Consider the following 22,188-nt stretch of genomic DNA (forward strand, 5'->3'; position numbering starts at 1 on the left):
GCTGTGTCCTTGAGAAGAGAGGAGGACTTGACTTGGTGTTCAGTACTTCTTCTCCTAACAGAATAGGCATAAAGGGAACAGACATATTGTTACCATAAGGATACCCTTCTGATTCAATATTCTACCAGAAAACTGTTGGTTTGATCTCTTCAGAAATTATGTCAGAAAAATTCATAGGGAGAAGTATACTGGTTATCATTTTTAGTAGAAAGCACCTAGTGAAATGCTGGAGGGCCAGTGCTGCTGGTGTTAAATTAAAGGTAAACCAGAATCAAGACATCACTGTTTCAGAGGCTGTACAGCTTGATTATATTTTTTCAATTTTTGCTTTAAATTGCGTTGTTGATTTCCATATCTCTTACTTCTTGTAGTGTGAAAAATTCACGATTTTTCCCACAAGGGAAATTTATAAAATGTTTCTAATATTCTGAAACCTTTGGAATGCAATGAACTTTTCTCTGCCAATCGATTTCAGCATCTACTTCTATCTTAAGTAAGATCAGCAGATGTTTCCATGGATTTTTACTTCACAAACTAAGGAGGAATTAAATTTGGCAACTGTAGCTGAGACTCACAGTGATTTACAGCATTAACTGGACAGTGATGTTTTTCTGGAGAAATAATAAGTCCATAGGGACTGGGTTAATTGCTGTTTTTTCAGTGCAATAACTCAGTGTGATCCCTCTTCAGTTCTGCATTATGGTAAATGTGAGTCCTGGAACTAATCAGTATTATCTTTTCATGTGGCATTTGGGGCTTTGTTATTGGTTATTTGTCTGGAATGATTGCATTTGTTGACACTAATTTATAATTAAATTATTATTTAAGAAAGGAAGAGCAGTCTGACTACCTTCATCTTGGTGCTCTTGATGGGTTTTTGCATTTGCACCTATAAAAAAAGCCATTTGATAAGGCTCATTTTATGGTAACTGATGTTTTTTATAAACCTCAAGTACCATTGTAATTTGGGAAAGATTAATTATGTGTGTGTCTGCTTCTTACAGAATGCAAAGTCTGGCGAAATCCCTTAAATCTGTTCAGAGGAGCTGAATATAATCGGTAGGTGCTACAAAATTACAGTTTTCAGGCATAGTACTGCCTTAAGCAGCTTAACTGTACTTTTCCATTAATCTAACTTAAGAGATGATAAAACAAAATCAACTATAGATAAATGCACTTATATTAGGTTTTTCTGTAATTCATAAAATGTTCCTGAATTAAAAGGAATTTAAATTCATGCTGATGCACTTTCTTATTTCTCTAATATTTGCTATTTCTCCAATTTTTGGCAACCTTATAAAAAAAGATGGAGTAACCTAAGTGTGTTGTGCCTGGTGCTAATGCAGCATTTCTGTTCGAATCCATTATAGCAAAAAGCTTAATGAATTCCATATAGGTTTCATTGAGTCCTAATGTTTGACTATATGTGTTACCAAGTTCCTCATAAGCTTAGGCTCAGCTGCCATTGCTCCATCCCAGTACAGTGCAGTGTACATTGGTTAGCAGATTGGCCAGGTGAACTTACTTGGCTATGCCTATCTCAGAGGTCTGGGATTCTTTTCTGGATTTGTTTTGCCAAGTGTGACCTCATTAACCAGAATGACTCCTTGTTGGCATGTTTGCAGGTATACATGGGTAACAGGAAGAGAACCTTTGACTTACTACGATATGAATCTTTCAGCACAGGACCATCAGACGTTCTTTACCTGTGACACAGATCATTTACGGCCTGCAGATGCTAGTAAGAGACCTTGTGAACAATTGGATTAATAATATATTCATGGCTGATTTAAACTGATGCAAGAAAAATGCAGTGAGACATCAGCTCTTTCATGTAGATAAGAAAAGGCAAAAGTTTGATCATGAATTTATAGAGTTCTAAGTCTGAACAAGTATCTCTATATGTAAATGATCTAATTTGTGTTGCTGTGTTGTTCTGCTGTGTTGCTGGAGTCATTCAAGGTACCATTTAAAAGTGTAAAGGCTTGTTCCTTTTGTCCTCTTTCTTGCAGTGGCTTCAAACACACATAGCTTAATTTGCCTCCAGCTGCAGTGCAGTAGGTTGAGTTACATTATCCAGGTTTCGTTTGGTCTACACTGACAGAAGAGAGAGAGCTGATGTAAAATTTGAGACCTGTGTTTGATTCCCTGATGTAGTTAGGTCTGTAAAAATTTGGGAACAGCACATTTACAACTGAATTTGTATCAGCGGCTTTAGTTGTGTTAAGCCTGTACTGTGAAGTCCATATGCAGACTTTCATTCTACTAAAAATATACAATAATGATTTCAGTCATTAGAATTTGCCTCTGAAGAGATAAATCTTTGTCTCTTAGGAAAGGAGAGATGCTAACAGTTGGGTGCTCCATTCTGAAGGCATAGTTACATAGGAGAGCATATTGTGATTTTTTGGCACATAATAAATATGAATCCTATTTTCTGAACTCGGTGGTGTAGTTATGAGGTGGTAATATTAGCCTGGAAGTTGTTTCCATTTAGCATTCACATAAATCAACAACTCAATAAGGAGCTAGAATAAGAACCCTAACTATCCCTTTATTGTTTTGCTCCCTGTGGAATCTAGTACACCAAGAGGAGGTAGCTGCTTGTCACCTCTATACTTGGCAATGCAGACAGCCTCATCTCTCAGCCAGACTTTCTCCTAGAAAAAAGTTTAATTAAATGAAAGAAGAAAAAAGACTGAGTATTTGGGACAAAAGCTCCTGTTTGTTATGTGTCTTTTTGAATGATCACTGAGCTATATGAAATGCTCTGTAGTGAGTTAGGCTGAGATCAATAAATTCTTTTGTTATAGTGCAGTAGATTCTCCTTGTTAATCCTTTAATAACTGATATTTCTTTCTCTTCCTTTGTTTATTGAATAGTAATGCAAAAAGCCTGGAGAGAGAGAAACCCTCAAGCCCGAATTTCTGCAGCACATGAAGCTTTGGAATTGAATGAGTGAGTGACAACAACATTAACATTTATTTCCTGTCTTTTAAAGAACCATTTGATATTTTAAAGCAGGGCGTTTGCTGTAGTAATTTTTAACCACGATTACAGGCCTGTCAAAGGAAGGCCTACAACAGAAGGAAACCAGCACAGCTGCATGTTGTGCTAGCTACCCAGAAGATCCTTAGGGTAGTGATGACAATGGGAGTCTTCCCATTGATGTCAGCAGGCTTTGGAACAGCATAGAAAAATGCTAATTAATTTACCTCCTGATGAGCATATGAAATATGCATTTACAGGATGGAGAGTTCCCTTCTGGATTTCTCAGTCATCAAGAACAGAAGCAAGAAAGAAGAGACTCATAAACACATTCTCAAAATACTCATTTCATAATATGAGAGAACATGATGTAATTTGCTGTGACTTTTGGTCCTTGAGTCTGTTATTTATTTTTTTCAATGAGAAGTGTAGTATTTTGAGATCCCACAATAAACTCAGTGCTGTTGTGATTTACTGGTATGGCAAACTGTATAAATATTGCTAACATGCATAAAAAGAACCCCTTAGTTTGCTGAAGTTAGATTGCTAGCTTCTAGAATTCCATAAACTGGTGCTTTACAGATAATCCTTCATGTGTTTCATCAGAAGAAAAGAAGGAAGTTTTTCTTCTTGTATAGTGATTTAACATGCAGCATAAAAGCGAAAAGCAAGCTATAAGGCTGTCCTACTCACATTTCACAGAATTACAGAATGGTTGAGGTCAGCAGAGATTTTTGAAGGTCAGCATGCAACCTCTCCCTTCAAACAGGGCCACCTACAATGCCTGGCACAGAAACATGTCCAGTAGGCTTTTGAATGTCTCCAAGGAGAGAGACTTGACAACTTCCTTGGACAGCTTGTACCAGTCCTCAGTCACCTTTACAGTCAAAAATTGTTTCTGAGATTCAGGGGGAACCTCCTGTGTGGTTTTTTTGTGCACATTGCCTTTGGTCCTTTCACTGGGAGCCACTAAAAGGAGCCTGGCACTTTCCTCTTTGCCTCCTCACTGCAGGAATTTACAAACTTTGACAAATTCCCCCCAAAGCCTTTTTTTCTCCAGACTGAACAGTCCTAGGTCTCTCACTCATTTCTCATATGTGAGATGCCCCAGTCCCTCATCACTTTCATTGGACTCTCTGCATGTCCTTGTCCCCCTTGTACTGGGGAGTCCAGAGCTGGAAACAGCACACCCACATGTGACCTCATCAGGGCTGACTAGAGGGTAAGGATCACCTCCCTCAACCTGCTGGAAACACTTCTAGTGCAGCTCTACTGCAAGGGCACGTTGCTGTTTTGGTTTTTGTTTGGTCTGGGTTGGATTTTCTTTGTTGTGGTTGTTTTATCTTTACAACTACATTTATAATCTGTTCTTTTTATATGGCAAGTGTTACAGTTCTGTTGATTCTTTTCATATCATTGCAGTAAGGGATATGGTTTATATTAAAACAATAGTGCATAAAACTAGTCTTGATTTCTAGGAGTTTTAGGGATGTAGGATTAGTGAGACAGCTGCTTTACTTTCTGGGACAGCTGTCAGTAGGTGTACTCAAGGGCTGAGTGATACAGGTCCTAAAACTGAGAGTCATTGTGTTGTTGACAGAATACTTATTCATTGGAATAGTTCATCAGAAAGGTACATGGACAGCATTTCCTTCCCTCTGTATTTAGTACATTCTTTCCAGTCTGCATGTCTTCGTATAGTTTTTACTTCACATACCTTTCTCATGGTTTTTCCTCTGATATTTTTGCAGGTGCGCTACTGCTTATATTCTCTTAGCTGAAGAGGAAGCAACAACAATTGTAGAGGCAGAGAAGCTGTTCAAGCAGGCTCTGAAAGCTGGAGAGGGCTGTTACAGGCGCAGCCAGCAGCTACAGCACCATGGTGCCCAATATGAAGCCCAGCACAGTAAGTTTTTTAGGAGGAAGAGAACTTCCAAAGAGTTCTTTGGATTTGGGGTTTTAGGTTTTTTTGTTTTCCCCCTAAGAACTATGCACTCAGTGTTTGACATTGGCTGGAATGTGGTCCTAGAGCCAGACTATTCTGTTTTAGTGGTTTTGCTTGATTCTGTTGCTGAGATGTCAATGCTCAGATTACAGGTGTACGTTTATTTTGTCATGGCAGAAAATGCTTACACATGTACTTAACAGAAAAGAAAAGGTATCAGAGCCAAAGAGATATGACATTCAGGAAAAGCTGAACATCCTTTAAGGAAGTTGCCTTTTTGCAAACTGGGCTTATGTTGTGAAAAGGCATGGTGGAAATGGGAGTGAAGTGATGCTTTGCCTGCTTTTTTCCATCAGCTCTGGGGTAAATGCTTACACTGTGTTGTTCTGTGTAAAAGTTAATGAGACCCATTAGCCAGTGAGACATTGGAAGTTTAGTTGCATTTATTAAGAAAGGTCACAGAAACATAAAACTTAAAAAATGGAGTAATACAGTGCTTTAATTGGAAGTCTAGATTTTTATTACTTTTCTAAAAAGTTTGAATAAGCAGGTTTATCTACTGTGCTATTTATTACATACTCCTCAAATCTTAGAAAATACATTTACTGACAGTAAATGACCAAAGAGATAGTAAAGCAAACAGTCAAGGTTATTTCTAGAGTACAATGGATACCTTAGGCAAAAATAACACAAATTAATTACATAAATACAAGCACTAGCATACTTTGGGCATCTTCAGGTTTCTCAGGACCTGATTTCACAGCCTCTGGCTATCCTCCATAATTTGAAGATTACTGATAAAAATTGTACATAGTAAAATTGTTTGTGATCCCTGGTTTCAAATGTGTATGCAAGTATATACCTGAAAACCTAAGGCTTCCTAAAGCTTGGGGATAGTATTTTAAACATTTGTTGTTTGTAAAATCATATTTAGGGTGATTTGTTCGTTTTTGGTGAAAGCAAAAATAGAAAGCAACTGAGCCCTTGAAGCAATTTTTGGGCTCTAGCAGGCTTATGGTTGTCTGTGAAATCTTAATTTGTGCCCTCAATCCATCTTGAGGGCAACAATTCTATGAAAAGTACACAATAAGTGGTTAGTAAGCACTGTCATGATGTTTTTGTCCAAGGTAACCTGGGAAGATTTGTGCAGGCAGATACAAGTATGGTATTTCTGAAACCTGTGTGTGCTAGGTGGCTTCTGTCACCATCAGATTTGAAACCCTTCAGTACTGCAGCAGAGGAAGCAACCATTGAATCACAAAACTGAGTGCACTGTCACAGAGCAGGGAGGCTGAAAAGTGACTGCCAGCTCTGACTGTGTCTTCAGGAGGGACCTGATCATCCCACTGTTCTGTAGCACTCAGTCTCCCCTTGAAAATGTCAGTGTGCACCCACAGAAATTAGGGAATCTCCAGCCTCAGATGTTGCCTTGGACACAGGAACTTCATGTAGAATTCTTTTGATTGTATGCTAGACTTCTGCATGGTTTCCAAAGATGGAGAGGAGGGACTGTGGAGGAGGAACATGTGTTGCAGTTCCATGGTTCTGAGAAGTCCTGTATTTCCATTTCTGGTTTTCAGAGCCAATTCTGGGATGAAGAGTAGGCATTACATCTTTTAAAGGTGAAATACACTGTAATCTCTTAAACCACAGCATATTGTTGTATGTTTCTGTTTATTCATGTGTTTCACCTCCTTCATAAAATATTTTGTTAAACCATAAAGAGTAAATAATTACTTTCATTACCCAACTTGCCCTCTTTCAAAACGTGATAGTTTATTAAAAGCAAGGGCAATTTTATTTTTAAGGTTGCTCATGTTAGGCATCCCAAGTCATTAGTAACCTCAGAGAATTTTGGCCTGAAAAAATGTCTTGATTTCTTAGTAAGTAGATGCCTTTTGAGCATTCCTGCTCAAAATCCTGAAAAGAAGCTTAACCTGAAATGTAAACCTCATAGCACATTACATAAACATGTTGAAACAGATGTAACTAATAAATTGTGTATTAAATATATAGGAATCGATACAGAGATAAGGAATTAGGTAATACAGAATGCAGCTAAAGAAATTCTTCTCTCCTTATTTATTTTTTCCTCTAAATTAAGTCCTTTTGACCTGCTGCTTAATCTATTGAAAATTTTAATCACACCTTTTAAACGATTTGTAGGTACTTGGAATGTTTTCAGCACCCATGTTGTTCTTATTATGAAAGTCTTGAAAATGTTAGGAATAGGCTAAAATCTTAACAGAGCACATGCTATACACAAAGATAATTTGTAGCAGGTGTATTACATTTTCATGATTCAGTAATTTTATCGATTATTATCTGTCCACTCATTTCCTGTTGGTCCAGAAGCATTTTAAGAGTTCGCATTTGAAGCGAATGAGAAGGAAGGAGTGAGAATTCTCCAAGAGAATAATTATAACTGCTATTCAGTTTCTGTCATCTTTGCTGTTAGGGAATCTTCCAGCACACAGGACTATCATATCTGAAATACATTAATTTGCCATCCCTAATTAGTGGTGTGCAGAATTTGAAGATGGTAATTGGGTAATGAATAAAGGCTGTAAACAAAAAGTTCAGAATATACTTTTCTTCTAATCATTAAGAGAAGGATTGTTAGGAGGATGAGGATTTGCTTTAATACTTCTTTTTGACAAGCATGTACGCAACTGTACCTTCAGATCTGCTTATATTTCACAGTGCAAGGCCAATCCAATAGTACTTATTTGTGCCACTGTATATCTTGATTATTTCCACTGATTTTAGTTCTATTATGCCACATCTAAATCTTCAGATTTTGGTAACGTTTTATTAAAATTCTTGTGAAAGCATTGAGGGTAGTGAGTAAGAAAAAATTGAAAAAAAACCCTATGTTTCCTTTTGTGTTGGAATACTAAATGAACTTTTGTTTTATCTTAATGCTGTTTCTTTTTCCTCTTATACAGGAAGGGACACCAATGTGTTAGTATATATTAAAAGAAGGCTGGCAATGTGTGCAAGGAAGCTGGGAAGGACCAGGGAAGCAGTGAAAATGATGAGAGATGTGAGTTTGGATTTCTTCCGCATGTGACATTTACATAATTGTAGTATAGAAATTATACATTTTCTTGCAAGTTAGCAGCCACTCCTGCTTCAGTAAGCACTGCTGGTATTTCTTTTGTATGTGTAATGTACATAAAGACAAAGTTAAGTGATCATTTATTTATAGGGTTATGAAAGCAACATCAAATACCAGATGGGTGGTTACTCATGCAGACTGAACTTCCCATCCTGGTACATGTGCAATGAACTGTAGTCTTTAATTATTTGATCATGAAGTTAGCAATATTTTTTTGTCTGAGCCATGTGGTGAATGCTGCTAACTTCATAAGCGTGTCTTAAGTATTCTGTTTTCTCCTTCAAAGCTGCAGTTTGGCTCTGTGCATCGTTTGTGTCACACTATTCAGCTCTGAGGGTGTTAATTATTCATGCAAAACCTATCACTAAAAAGTCAAACCCCAAGTTAAGAATCTGTAGTTAACTGAGATGGGGGCTGACTGTATTGTGTCTTTGCAGGCAGGGGAGCTACCAGTGGTAGTTATAAGCTAAAAAGCTACAGACTTGAAACACTGAACAGTAGCTATTTTGGAGATAGCAGAAGGGGCAGCTGTTCACATTAGGCAATGTACATGTTTCAAATATGTAAAATGCTCAAGTTTTTCAATGTAGCAGTGAATGCCCAAAATTTCTTTCAGTGATATTCCCAGGATGCAGATTAGGAACAGTTCTTTGAGGAGGTGACTTACATCACCTGAGGTAGCAAATCTGTGACAGAAGGAGGAATGGAGCCCTACATCTCTGGGCAAATGATGGTAAAACTCCCAATTTCCTTTGTTTCTTACACTTCATATTCCAGCTCCCACAAAAAAATTGAAGAGATGAATACAGCAAGATGCATAGTTCTGCAAATTGGGATGCAGGTGTTAAATTTTAAATGCACAAAATTAAATCCCAGCCTGGAATGAAGCACCTGTAAAGTGTGCTTTAGGCAGCTCAGATGAATGGTCCAGGAAGCTCCCTAGTGAAAAGGAAAATTCTTGTTATGTGTCAGTGGGAATTTTAATGTAAAAAGGAAAGTGACTGTCTCTGGAGCTGAGGCACTTGCATCAGGGGCAGTAGGGCAAGTGTGTTTGCCAGCTTGGAATCCAGGATTTGACATCTCTTGAAACTAGAGCACTCATAAGCATTTTTTGAAAACATTGAGCAGAGTTCACAATAATAATGGAGGTTCTCATCCTAAGCATCTACAGATGCCAAGTGGTGAGTAACTTTGTTTCCTGACTCTTGCTGGGGCTCTTCAGGCACACAACTCTCAATTTTCAGAACCACTAGAATCCCAGACAGAGTTGTTGAAAAAGAGCTTGTCAAAAAAACCATTGTACAGCTAGGAGTGTGAGAAAGAGGGATGAGGAAGAAAGACCTGTTTTAGCAGTCTTCTGGTCAGCTGGGAGAACGTTGATTTCAAAAACATTGTTTTCAGTCCAGCCAGCTCCACTGATTCTTCATGAATTTTGTTACACAAGCACTGTGGGACAAATACTGAGATGTTTCTGGGACAGACATTGGAATTCTAAGTTCTGGCATTAATACACAAGAAAGATAAAATTTTGAATTTCCCCTTCAAATATCACACATCATAATTATGGCAAATTCTGGAGCTTACTATGGGCTGCTAAATGTGTTTTGAGATTTGTAGATAGGACTATGGGGAACAGATACTCTGTAAAGCATTCTTCTGCTGATGTCAATATGTATGGATAGTAGTGTATGCAGAGCACTTGGTCTGGGGACTTGGGTGGTCTGTCTAGTCCTAGATTTCTTATGCAAAGTGAGAAACACAGCTTTGATTAGTGAATGACTTATTTTTTCACTAGAGATAAAATTGAAATTTATAAGCAAAATAGAAAATTATTGCATTTAAGTACAATGTGGATTTCCAGAGGCAGCAATAACAGGGAGACAAAATCATCAGCTATTAGACACTTAAAAACAAAAAACACTCTTCAAAAGGAATGTTTTGTTAAAATAAAAGGACTGGATGCAAGACAGAGGAGGTATAAAGATGTAATTTCATCTTCGGGAGTTTCAACTCAGATCAATGCATTCTGTGTTTTTCCACATAGAGACACCGAGCCAAATTCTCAGAACTGAATTAGATACCTTTACAGCTCTTCTTTTTAAGCAAGCAGAGCTGAGAATTAGCAAGTCTCTAGATGAAATATTAAAGCAGCAGTAACTCTAGGTCACAGCTCCAGTACGCTGGGAGCAAAATCAGGGTCAAGTCAGCTTTGCAGATGCTTCTCCTAGACTGGCTTGGAGCTACTTATTTCTGATGAATTCATATCCTCCATTTCTTCATAGAAGACATAAATAGTACACTTATGGAGAGTTTTGAAGAACATGAATCTGTCATTGAAGGTTTCTTTGTGATTGATGAGGAAGGAGATGAATTTATTCATCCTAGAAAGAATACGAAGAATATGTTGGCTGGGGACTGCTGAATCTAACATCAGGGAACAGAGGGTGGAGGCCCTGTTTGTGTTTGAAAGATTGAAAACAGGTTTCTCAAGACATGGAACATGATGGAAATGAAGTGTTAAGAGGTTCATGACACCATCTGGGAAATATGATTGGGATGTAGTGAGTCTTTGCCACTTCGAAAAAATAAAATATTTGAGAGTGTTTAATTTATTGCATATATGAGGCCATCTTGAGGACATTACTGATGGATTAGATTGTCTTGCTTGAATTTTTTGTAGGAAAAGACTGAGATCCTACTTAAAGCACCTTAATAGAAGGAAAATGAGCTGTTGGTGACTTAAATAAGAGTTTTATTTTATGGTCATAAAATCATATTTCTTAATATTATATTGAAGGTTTTTAAAAGCAGGGACTTTTTTAAAAACTGATTCTAAAAACTGTTTAAAATCAAGAGTGCTTTAATTTTAAAAAACTGGGTAGGAATTTTTGTTGCTTCTATGATTGATTTTGAGACAGTATTTTTTTGCTGGCTTTGCCGCTTGGACGTAATTCATTCAGTTGAATTAATGGGAATTACAAACCTGTAGTTTCCATGGAAGCATGTAATGGAATCATACATAGGTGTTGCTTTTGCTTGTATTTCTGATTATAATTATTTACTATATTTTGCTATAGAAACCAGCAGCTGTCACTATTTGTATATATTGAGTTAACTTGTGATCTCATTTTGATTAGTGTATTGTTGGAATAACTCCAATGTAGTCAACAGAATTATTCCAGTTTTATTATTGTTTATACAGAGCATGATATGGTCTGTGAGGGAACTAGATTGCTTTTACTGTCCCCGAGGAGAAAGTCTACAGTGCTCGTTATTTTATTTGTTGTGCTGATTATGTTAGGAGGATTTTAAGTAGTTTGTTCTAAATGATGTTGGAGGATTTAGTATGTGCAGAGGGGAAAGGCCATAATGGTGGCTGTGAGTAATCTTTAGTATCCCTTGTGTTGAATCTTCCTTGTGGACAGTGTTGCAAGCCAGTAGTGGTGATGAGCAAGGGTAGCTTTTTGTGCCACCTGCTTTCCATCTGCTCTTTTCAGAATCCCTCACCATTACAATGGAAGAAAACAGGAATGTGCTAAGTTTGCATCTTGTGTTTTTCATTGATGGAAAACAGAGTGTGTGGAGGGTATGCAAAGGCACTTCCCTCTCTGCTTTGTGGGTGACTGAATCAGTGACTGCACCACTGAATTCAGGAGCAGGCCAACACAGTCATTTTTCTTAACTGGGTCACTGGAGTATCCAGATGAAAGTGTACCATGCAGGAAGATGAATTGTCGAATTAATTGGAGCTTCTTGGGATTGTTCTGGAGAACATTTGGTGAAACAAACTTTAATTGAAGGGAGATGTATGTTTATAAAAGAGAAGAGTGGCAGGCAAAAGGTATGCTAGTGGACAAAGCAAGTGGAAGTTCTTAATTGCTTCCTCCTTCAGAGAGAAGATGGAAGAAACTCATTCTAGAGTGTATTTATCTCCTGCCCCATGGGCATGCACTCCCTCGAAGATTGCTTTGTGTTCTTATTAAGTACATATTTCTGAGACAGTGGAATTGCAAGTTGCCCTATGCTCAGCAACTTGTTCAGAATTGAGTGAGGTATAGGGAGAGAAGAGGGTCTCCAGGTCTTCCTTAAGTCTGGAGAAGGAAAGAATGACAAACACATTTTCAGAGTCAGAAAAGTGTATTTTATTTCTAGTATCAGTCATATCTGCTGAGAAATTATTCTTTAGATCACAATAAAGGACCTAGAAGTCTGCTTCTACACATATTTAGCTCTGAGAACCTTGCTGAGGATATTTCAGTTGAATGTGTTTTTGTGTTCATCTTGGTGCTCACCTGCAGTCACTAAATGTGTATTTTATGCCACAGAGGACACCTAAGCAGCTTGTATTGTCAAGAGTGCTGCATGCTTAGCCATTGGCTGAATGAGAAGTCCTGTAAATAGTTGGGCTGCCCTAAGCATCTGAAATAGTTTAAGAGATTATGTCACTTGAAGGGTTTGAAAGGGTACTCAACCATACTAAATCAATTTTAATGATATTGGTAGGCTGGGTTTTTATCTTCTTCTGATCAGTTGTATTAGTGATTTTTGCTGGTATGATAATTCTGCAAATCTAGCATACTTTCTTTACAACTTCTTTTGCTGAGCTTTGAATAAGGATTTCTATTCAAGATTCTGTTGAATTCTGTATTCTTGTGTGGAATGCTGATTACTTTTTGAGTAAGACATATATGTAGCCAGAACAGTGTTCTGCACCTTGAATTACCAAATTGTGTGAAACAAAGGGAGTTCTTATTCCTAATAAAGATATTATGATCCCTAGCAACTTAACAACACAATTTCTGTGTGACAGCTACTGTCTGGCTCTCCCAATGCTTCTGTGCTTGAAGCAAGAGTTAGTGAGTCAGACTCTTTGGCTTGTGTTACACAGGTGAGGTTAGGCAGGCTGCTCTGCTGTGAGTGGGATTCTAGTTTTGTTCACATCTGTAGCAGTTGTTTCAAGCCCCATTTATTAAAATTTGAAGGGAAGGTACTTGGTTCAATGAGACCAGTGTTATCTCATAGATTTTGCTGTTCTTTACTACTACTATACTTTTACATATATTTTGCTACTCCTGTGAATGGTGACATTTGCCAGTCTCCACCACAGATTGATATTTTCAGTTAAATCTTTTTCTGATCCACAAGCACTGCAATAATGGCAAGTGATAAATGCTGATTTTAAAATTTTCATATGTCTCTATATTCAAATACAGTTTGTTTGTTCACAGATTCACATGGAATGGTAAGTGGGTAGAGCGAGTTGGAATATCCCTCATTTCAGTGGGCTCTTAAAATGGAGAGTTCTGTGATTCCCCTAATGATGTTTATCCCTTCCTTTATCTTCACATGACTCAGACCCCTCACTTTTAGTCATCATTACGATTCTGCTCAGAACTCTCAAAAGCTAAAAATTTGGTGCCTACTACCTAAACTGACAGTAACGTTTCTCATATAAATTACAGGTTTCCAGCATTGTCATTCCATTAAGATAGAATATAGTCACATAGTCTTGGTGGGTGCCCTGGTAACTGGAGTCCTTTTTGTCCATCTTGCATCAGTCAATATTCAGAGACTCGTATAGTACTTTAATTATGGTCTTCCATCTCTTTAGATCATCGTAGCTCATTTTTGAGCTCCTAGATAATTTCCTCACTTTATTTCACTTAAAAATCCACTTCTAAAATTATATCAGTTTCTGGAAAAAAGTACTTTGGGATGTTCTTTCAAGGATTAATTCTGTCTACTGCTTTTGCCACCTCTTAGTAGCCACTTCTACTTTCAGGGAGAATTAGATGTATTTAATATGAGTTTTCATGAGCAGGTTGTTTCTAGTAGAAGGTATCCCTGCCCTCAGCAGAGGGGTTGGAACTAGATGATCTGTAAGGTCCTTTCTAAGCCAAAACATTCTGTGAATCTGTGATGCAAATAAAGGGTTTTTTTTCAGCAGGACTGTGAGTAATGACTTTATTTTCATTCTTTATAAAGTTACTAATATTTGATGTGACAAACATTATAATTTAAAACTGTTACATGTTTTATATAATGTAATTGTTTAGTAGTAAGTGTAAAATCTGGAACAACTTGTGTTCTTCTGGGCTCATGCCACATCTGTCTTTAAAATTCCCCTTAATTCCTGAAATACATTTATTTTTTAAGCATAGTCCAAATAACAGCATTTTCATAATTGTATTCTTTAAAGAACTTGTCATACTCTAAAGACTTTAATCCTCCAATTAAGAGAGAACAAAAAGGCTTCATGCTCTAACATATTTCCTTAGAGTTTGCATATTTAGTAAGATTATTTTTCACTTAATTTACTCATTGTTAATCCTACATTGAAGTCATATTGTCTTTTGAATATTATGCAGCGCTAGCTCTAAATTCAAGTTTAAAATGGAATGTTGGCAAATTATAAACCCATGCCATTCCAGAGTTAGTGTGAACTGGATCTGGGTCTCTTTTCTTACACTCTGAAGTTGTCAAATTTCCTGAATTCCACATATGAGGAAAATACAAGGATCCTACTGCTAATCATTTCCAAGCTTCAAAACAACTAGATCTGACTAAATTGGTTTCTTAGCTGCTATCCTCTCTGAGCTGTAAAAGGGTAACTGCAGAGCTGCTTCCAAAGAAACCTGTGATCATTTACCAAAAGGAATGCAGTACTTACAGGAATTAATGAATTGACAGAATCCTGCTTTTGCTATAATTAAGCAGAACTTTGATTCAGGTAGCTCCAGTGTATTTTAGATATTTTTCTAACTCCAAGAGCTATGATGTGTTTTTATCCCATGAATCCCACTCATAAAGAGACACAGGTGGAATAAATTGCACTTTTAGGACCAGGAGTTAGACTCATTTTTAAGCATCTGAGGCTTTTTGTGTGCTAACTTTAGTCTTCTCACAGTATTTCTGTCCTTCTGTCCTTGCCAGTTGAGCTGGCCAGGAGAACAACTTAAGAATTAGTGTATCTAATTAGACATCAGAAGGTCAACATGGAGTGACATGTTTTCAATGCCTCAAGCCCAGGGTGAGCTTCAGTCAGAGCTTTGACATCTGAAAGGTCATCTGCAGACAATGAAGTTCACAGAAATGGAAACTTCTGTTTTTCTACTCAGAAATGGCTTGGAGTTTTACCTTTGCCACCTTGTTCAGTTAGCAGATTACGGGTCATTATACCAGAAAGCAGTTTATGCAAAGCACTTGTGAAAATGCCAGTGCTATCCATACTGTGTGCTTGGTCCTTCAGTTTTGGTGGACAGCTGCATCTGAAAGATGGCAGCCTTGCCATTCTTTCTTTAGGAGACAGTTTTCCATTTCAGATACCCACTGCAGAAACATATGCACTAGTAACTAAGGTTGTAATAGTTTCACTGTTTGCATTGAATTCCCCTTGTTTTCTTGTCTCTTTATTTTGGGATAAATTCACACTGCATTTTTTGAATTCATTCAGTTGAATATATTGATCTGACTAATGTTAATGCTGGTTTGTGGAGAAGGTGGGAGTACAAACAGCAATGAATGATTGCATGCCCTGCCCATAAATTTTGTGACCATGCATATAATCATGCAAATGGAGAATAAATGTGTCAACAGCAGGTTGTATATAACATTATTCATTTGTCCACCTTTGCATTCCCTTGAGTCCTGGGGTCTAGTTGTAGGTATAAGCTGCAGGTTATAGTGGGTTTGTACACAAATAATGTTTCTTGGTTAACTGATTTATAATGTTAGTGTTGTCACAGGGAGAATAATTGATGCAGACATTAGAGCTACATTCCTTGAAAATGTTTTAAAAATTATATCTAAATGAAAATGGCAATAACTGAAATACTCTCAGTTAGGGAATCTTCTTCAATAAATGTCCTTTGGGAGATGAAACTTGTTCCTCATCCAACAAATCAGATGTGAATTTCTTTGTACCGTAAGGTATTTTTTCCAATCATCATTTTTTCATATCTATCACAAAATCATTGAACCTGCACCCTGTAATGTGAATTGAAGTGAATCTGGGAATAGGGTGCTTCTGGGACTAATGTTCAGATATGTTCAGATTGTGTCAGACTTGCTTCTGGGACTAATGTTCAGATATGTTCAGATTGTGTCAGACTTACTTCCAGAATTTTTCTGCAAACTTATATTCCTAAAATATATTTATCTAAAAAATTAAAACTGAATTACCTGCAAAACTACCTTTTCTATATATTTGCAGTATACATAATGACTCTTTCAGAGAAAAGCAGTTCCACTTTCTACACCTGTACCTATTTTCCCCTAAACACACAGAGGAATTGGAAGGGAATATGTACAAACCCAGCTCCAGGTCTGACTTAGATCTCCAGAAAGCGTTTTGACCAATAGAAGTTCAAAGTAAAATCCTTGTGAACATAGATTTGGCATTAAATGTTCAACAGCCATTTGAATATCCTCATGTTGTAAAGAGGGAATACATTTATAGCCATGTGCTGTCTTGTTTTCACATGGTGTGAAAATTCGTTTAGCTCAGTGGAGCTCTTCTCTTTAATGCCAGCCAAGAAACCAACCAGCTTGAATTTTACAATGGCATTTTTAGTTCTAAGTAGTGTATGTGTGAAATGCTATAGTGGCTCTGCAGCTCAGGAAATCTTGAGTGCTGAATTTGGTGGCTGTCTCTTGAGGTCTGAAGGTGTGGAGAAAGATGATAGCAGAGCTTTCATCTTGTCTTGAAGTGCTGTGCTTGCCACTCAAAAAAAATTATTTCTCAGGTTACAGTAAAGTAAAAATAATTTAAATTTATAATCCAAATGATTTGGCAAATACTGGTCTGTAACTTTGCAGAAAATAAATCTTTGGGTTCAAAGGGATGTCTGTGCCTCTTAAACTGGAGGCCAGTTAGGGCTCCATGTACGGGTCTGGGGAACTCAAGGGTGTGTTTTTCATCTTGTGTTTGGGAATAATTAAGGTATAATGTTTGGGAATAATAATTGGGAATAAGATGCCCATCTTTACATCTCTGTGTGGAGCATGAACCAGCTCCCCCTCCATCTGCTAGGGAGGGGAGCAAGCTCAGTCTGCTCCCACTGCTCCTCAGCATGACCCAGTGTGTGGCCTTCCCTGACCAGCCACCGGACCTTGTGGCAGTTTTTTCTTTCCCAGTGTTTGCTTTCACTATGAGACCTGAAAGATGACCTGTCATAATATTCTTCCATCCAAGTGGCTTTACTTTCTGGCAGGTTTCTCAGTAAACAAATTTTTACTGTGACTGGAAATTATTTGCAGTGAGAACTAGAAACTCTACATCCAGATATGACAGAAAAATGAGTTAATGTCTTCTTTTTCTTCTTTTTAATAGCAAACATGCTGTCATTTATGCACAGTCAGTGTTCAAATAGCTGAGTGGTCACTTAGAGGTGTTTTATTTTTGAGGCTACAGTATTAACTGAGCTCAATATAACTGGTTTAGACTTCTTAACACTCGACCTTTCCCAGATGAAACCTTTATTAACACTTCAGTTTGGAGGCCTGGCAGTCCAGACAGTGACCTTTATTCCTCTGCTGTCTGAGACAGGCTTTATCACTCTGACAGAACCTAATTAAAATAGCAAAAAAAATAATCAGTGAGTGATGTCAGTGAGAGGCAGAGAACCAGAGTAAGAGCTTTTACTGGCCAGAGTACATCTCTAACTAGCAGCTCTTCCCTTCTCTTCACTGATGGAGGGAATATTATTTTGCCAGCAGTTATTCATTCTCAATGAGCAGGGATAATCTTTCTTAATCCCTTAGAGAGGTTTCTTTGCAAGATGTTCATTTTGAACTTTAAATCACATTTATGTAGAGCCAGATTCTGTCATGCTCTTTCCTGCCAAATAGTAGCTTCCTCTCTTAAAAATCCAATAGTGAGTAAGGACAAGAATGAAGAGAAGTAGACTTAATGATGGATCTTTAGCTAAGGAATGTGATTAAATGAATTTTCACCTGCACTTACTTCTCTTCACAAACAATGACTTAAACTTTTTATTTTATTCTGAAACCCTTTCACTTAAGCTATGTGAGCATCAAGATCTCAAGATCTGTGGTCTTTTTTTTTTTAATGGAGGAGAAAAGTTTTGCAGTTTTGTTTGTGCTCTTTTTCACAGGTTCAGCTCCTACCAATGAAACCAGGAGTTTATGGCCATCCCCATGCCATTAACATGAAAAATTCAGTGGCCTCTTTCAGCTGCTCTCTCAGTGATCCTGATTCTCACCAGAAATTTATATAATCAGTTAAATAAAACACTGCCATTCTTGCCTGTCATCTTCTAATAATCCTCAAACTGCAGCAAAGTCCATGCTATTCCAGACAGACAAATTTAGAGTCTTAAGGTCAGAATAGTTCTTCCATTAGCCTATACCAGATCATTTCACAAGAAAGAAATTCTCTGTGCTTTGCTTCTGTGTTTACCTGTTAAGGCCTCTTTTCTTAACAGAGTGGAGAAGCTCCAGTGCATTACCTTTTTCTCATTTTTTGAAGTTGTTGGTGAATATCCATCCCTTGTTTCAATCCTTTTTACTTTTATCTTATCTGTTTGTGAGATTAAGATTTGCTGGTTCTCATCAGTTTTGCTGTTTACATCTTGAAAGGTAGGTTTATTAACTGTCAGAGTTTTCAGATCTGGCTTATTAGTTTCAAATAGAGCAAGGCTGACCTTGAATCATATTCTTTACTTGGCATGTTACAGTATTTCTGTTCTCATAAACCCTATCAGAGAGATTGTAAATGTTAGTATTTCCCTGCAAGTTCCTGAGAAGCAGTGGTAATATCAGCTACCCCAGTTATTCACTGTCAGGGACCTTTTTGTGCTGAATCTACATTATGAAAGCAGTTAACCATAGAGGGGACACAAGGAAGCAAGGATCTTTTAACACTTCAGTTCTTTAGAGAATCACTCTGACAATAAAAAATATTATTTAATCAATTCTGCAGTAAAAAACATGGATGGTTCTTATAGATGTGACTTAAAAAAGAGATGCAATTGAGTATCAGCTTCAGCCATTTGAATCTATGCAGATACTAAAAGTGAGGGTATCTAAAAATATATTCCTGGTATCTCTCAATGGCTTAGTTCATAAAGTAGAGGCACTTACATGTGAAAAGCTTTGATTGTTTTAACTCCATATTTCATTCAGTTTGTCATACAAGATGTATTCCTTAGTTACGGTGTTTGATTTGCAAGAGCTTTACCTTTTCTATTGTTGCTGTCCTTTCCTTTCCTTTCCTTTCCTTTCCTTTCCTTTCCTTTCCTTTCCTTTCCTTTCCTTTCCTTTTCCTTTTCCTTTTCCTTTTCCTTTTCCTTTTCCTTTTCCTTTTCCTTTTCTTTTTCTTTTTCTTTTCCTCCTTATTCCTCCTTTTCCTTCTCTTTCTCTTTTTTTTTTAATGTTGGCCACAATTGCAATTGTGTTCTTAAGTACTAACAATTACAAATCCTGGTATCACATACTTGATAATATGGTTCCATATATGTAAGCTTCTCTATGTAAGTAGATAAGTAACATCTCTAATTTGCTGGTTTTGTGGTTTTTCAATGTATTTTCTGGTTTTACCAGAGAGGTGCTGGATTATGTACAACTGATATACTGGCAGTACACTGGTGAGGTTTCTTCCCCAGAACAATAACTCTTTTTGACTTTGAAGAAGCCTGTTCATTGAAGGAGAGTTATGTGTTCAGATAGCTGGGTTGTTGGATTTGACTAATTACATCCTATACAAGCATTCTTGACAAGAACCCGACCTTGTATCCATTATGAGCTCAGAAATTTCTGAGATAATAATGAGCTTTGGGAAAGAATAAAGAGCAAGGGGAACTGAGGAGTTTTAACTTGGTGTTGTCTGTTTCAATGCATTTTGAACAAGAAACCTTCTCCATTTTAATAATCTAACCCTTTCATATGTTATTGATTGTAGTTGATGAAGGAGTTTCCCCTGCTCAGCATGTTCAACATCCACGAAAACCTGCTAGAGGCTTTGCTGGAACTGCAAGCATATGCAGACGTCCAGGCAGTCTTAGCAAAGTATGATGGTAAGTTCAAATATGTATTTGTATTTTCTCTAGGTGATACACACAGAAGAAATGTATTTAAGTCAAACTCCCAATATTTAGGAAACACTGTAATTAAGTTGATAGCTGTGAGCTTCATATAAGCCCTTACACAATCCTTTATCCAAAGATGAAATACTGTGCATTTTTTCTGCCAGCCCATGCTGAAATCATTGTACAAGGAGATGGCACTCACTAGCAGCTCCCTTGTGCTTGCTTTGTTTTCTGTTGATGTTTAAAGAAATGACTGTTTAGGTTCTGCTGAATTTTTATTACATGCTATTCAAACCTTTTCTGAAGAAAATATTCAGCTCCCCCATGGACTTACCTGTGATTGTTGACTTAGTAGCATGGAAGAGAACATTGATTTAACTTCATAGCAGCCTATTGAGTAGCAAACTTCATATCTTATAGGGAAACTTTGGGAAGCTCAGAAGACTAGGTGAACATTTTGTATTATTTTGTTTTGTTTTTCAGTAAACATTGGTTTATGCAGCACTGCAACTCTTTTCATGTTCAAATCATAGCTGCTGGAGCTCTGGGTCTTTAAACTTGAAGACTATTTAAGAAAAACATAAATAAGCAGCTGGTTACAAGCAACATTAGTAATAATCACTTCTACCAGTCCAGTCTGGAGTGTTTTCAACTCTTTTTGGCGTCAAATCATTCTAAGCAGAGATCAAAATGTTACCCAGGCCCTTGAATACTGCCATTCAGTAGCAGTAATGACTCTGAAAGAGATCTTGGTTGTACTTAGTCTAATTGAAGACATTGGCAGTTAAAGTGGTCACATCAGAGTCTTTCTAGTAGCTCCTTGTATTTCAGTAATTCCTGTGACCCTGGGAGAGATGTCTATGTTCTTTATTTTGCCATGTTAAAAAGCAAAAAAGTAGAAATGCTGGTTTTTATTCCCCAGGCATCACAGTATGTTGGCACCTTCTAGTCTTCAATGTAGTTATGAGGTAATAGTCCTGGGAAATACCAGAACTGTGACAGAACAGGGTATTAAGCTTGTATTCTCAAATCTCAAGACTAAACTCCAGTGCCAGCTCTACTTTGGCATACTGAAAGCACTGATCCCTGATTTTAAACAATACCATGGTAGCACTTTATGTCATGGAAGTTGATAAAAATTGAAAGTGTGTTTCATTTTCTCAAAAGCATGTGATAGAGTCAGAACAAATGAGACTTTTAAGAATAAAGCTCTTACTTTGGCTGTTTGAGCATAGGCAGTTTCAGCTCACACTTTGGTATGGTGTGTGTATGCACTGGGTTTGCAAAAGGACTGAGCAAACACAGGCTTAACCAGTATAACCCTCACAGTTCATGAGTCTCAGAAGGCCTGTCTCAGGGAGTCTCAGCTCATTTTAGAACTCATCAGCTTCATGTGTTGTAAGATTTATTGGAATATAAAACACTGAACTCATTTATACTTCCCTATCTGCAGTTTCTGTTGGTCCCACTCCACTGCTTTTTTTTGACTAAGACCAAACCTGATTTATTGTATTTTGATAACATATGAACAAATTATTTCCTCAAGCAGTCTGCTCCCACCCTGGGCTAAAATGCTAAAATGTTGGACCACATCATGTGAAACCTCAGCCTCTGCAAGCAGATGCACTGCTTTACCAAAAGCCATGTGTTAAATTGTGTTTATATTATGTACCTGGCAACAGAGCTGATGTCCATACTCATTATTCATGGAAAAAGGGTCTCATTAGTGGAACAGCATGCACTGTTGCTGAGCTACATCATTATGGTTTCAGAGTTCAGTGTCTGTCAGTAGAGTGAGGATGACCTAAATACTGTTGAATTCTGAAAATATTTTTGGCTCTGATTTAACACATATCCATGTTATTTACAGCAGAAATAGTTATGACTGGGGGAGTTGGTCTGCTTGTAGGGATGCTTGGAACAACTGATTTATTAATTTCCCTGGGCAGCCAGTTGCTTTGATAGATTTTAAGTGATAACCTGGGCACTGTGTGAAAACCCAGACTTTTCTGTCAATTTAAAGTCAGGTTTAGACAGAATGGATGCCTCTGTGTTTAATCTTAGTGATGCAACGGTTCCTCTCTAAA

The 22,188-nt window shown here is 37.4% G+C and overlaps 1 protein-coding gene across 3 annotated transcripts in view; it reads left to right on the top strand.

Moving 5' to 3' along the window:
- The window catches only part of ST7 (suppression of tumorigenicity 7), a 136,195-nt gene that overhangs the window by 88,550 nt on the left and 25,457 nt on the right, over window positions 1–22,188 (top strand). For all 3 annotated transcript variants that reach the window (XM_054632015.2, XM_077178968.1, XM_077178969.1), the window contains exons 4-9: window positions 1,005–1,059; window positions 1,626–1,741; window positions 2,883–2,958; window positions 4,740–4,894; window positions 7,882–7,979; window positions 19,975–20,089. In XM_054632015.2, coding sequence (XP_054487990.1) covers window positions 1,005–1,059; window positions 1,626–1,741; window positions 2,883–2,958; window positions 4,740–4,894; window positions 7,882–7,979; window positions 19,975–20,089 — 615 coding nt within the window. The remainder of the gene's footprint in view (window positions 1–1,004; window positions 1,060–1,625; window positions 1,742–2,882; window positions 2,959–4,739; window positions 4,895–7,881; window positions 7,980–19,974; window positions 20,090–22,188) is intronic.

Source organism: Agelaius phoeniceus, chromosome 5 (assembly GCF_051311805.1).
Source record: "Agelaius phoeniceus isolate bAgePho1 chromosome 5, bAgePho1.hap1, whole genome shotgun sequence".
In the NCBI taxonomy this organism is placed as follows: domain Eukaryota; kingdom Metazoa; phylum Chordata; class Aves; order Passeriformes; family Icteridae; genus Agelaius; species Agelaius phoeniceus.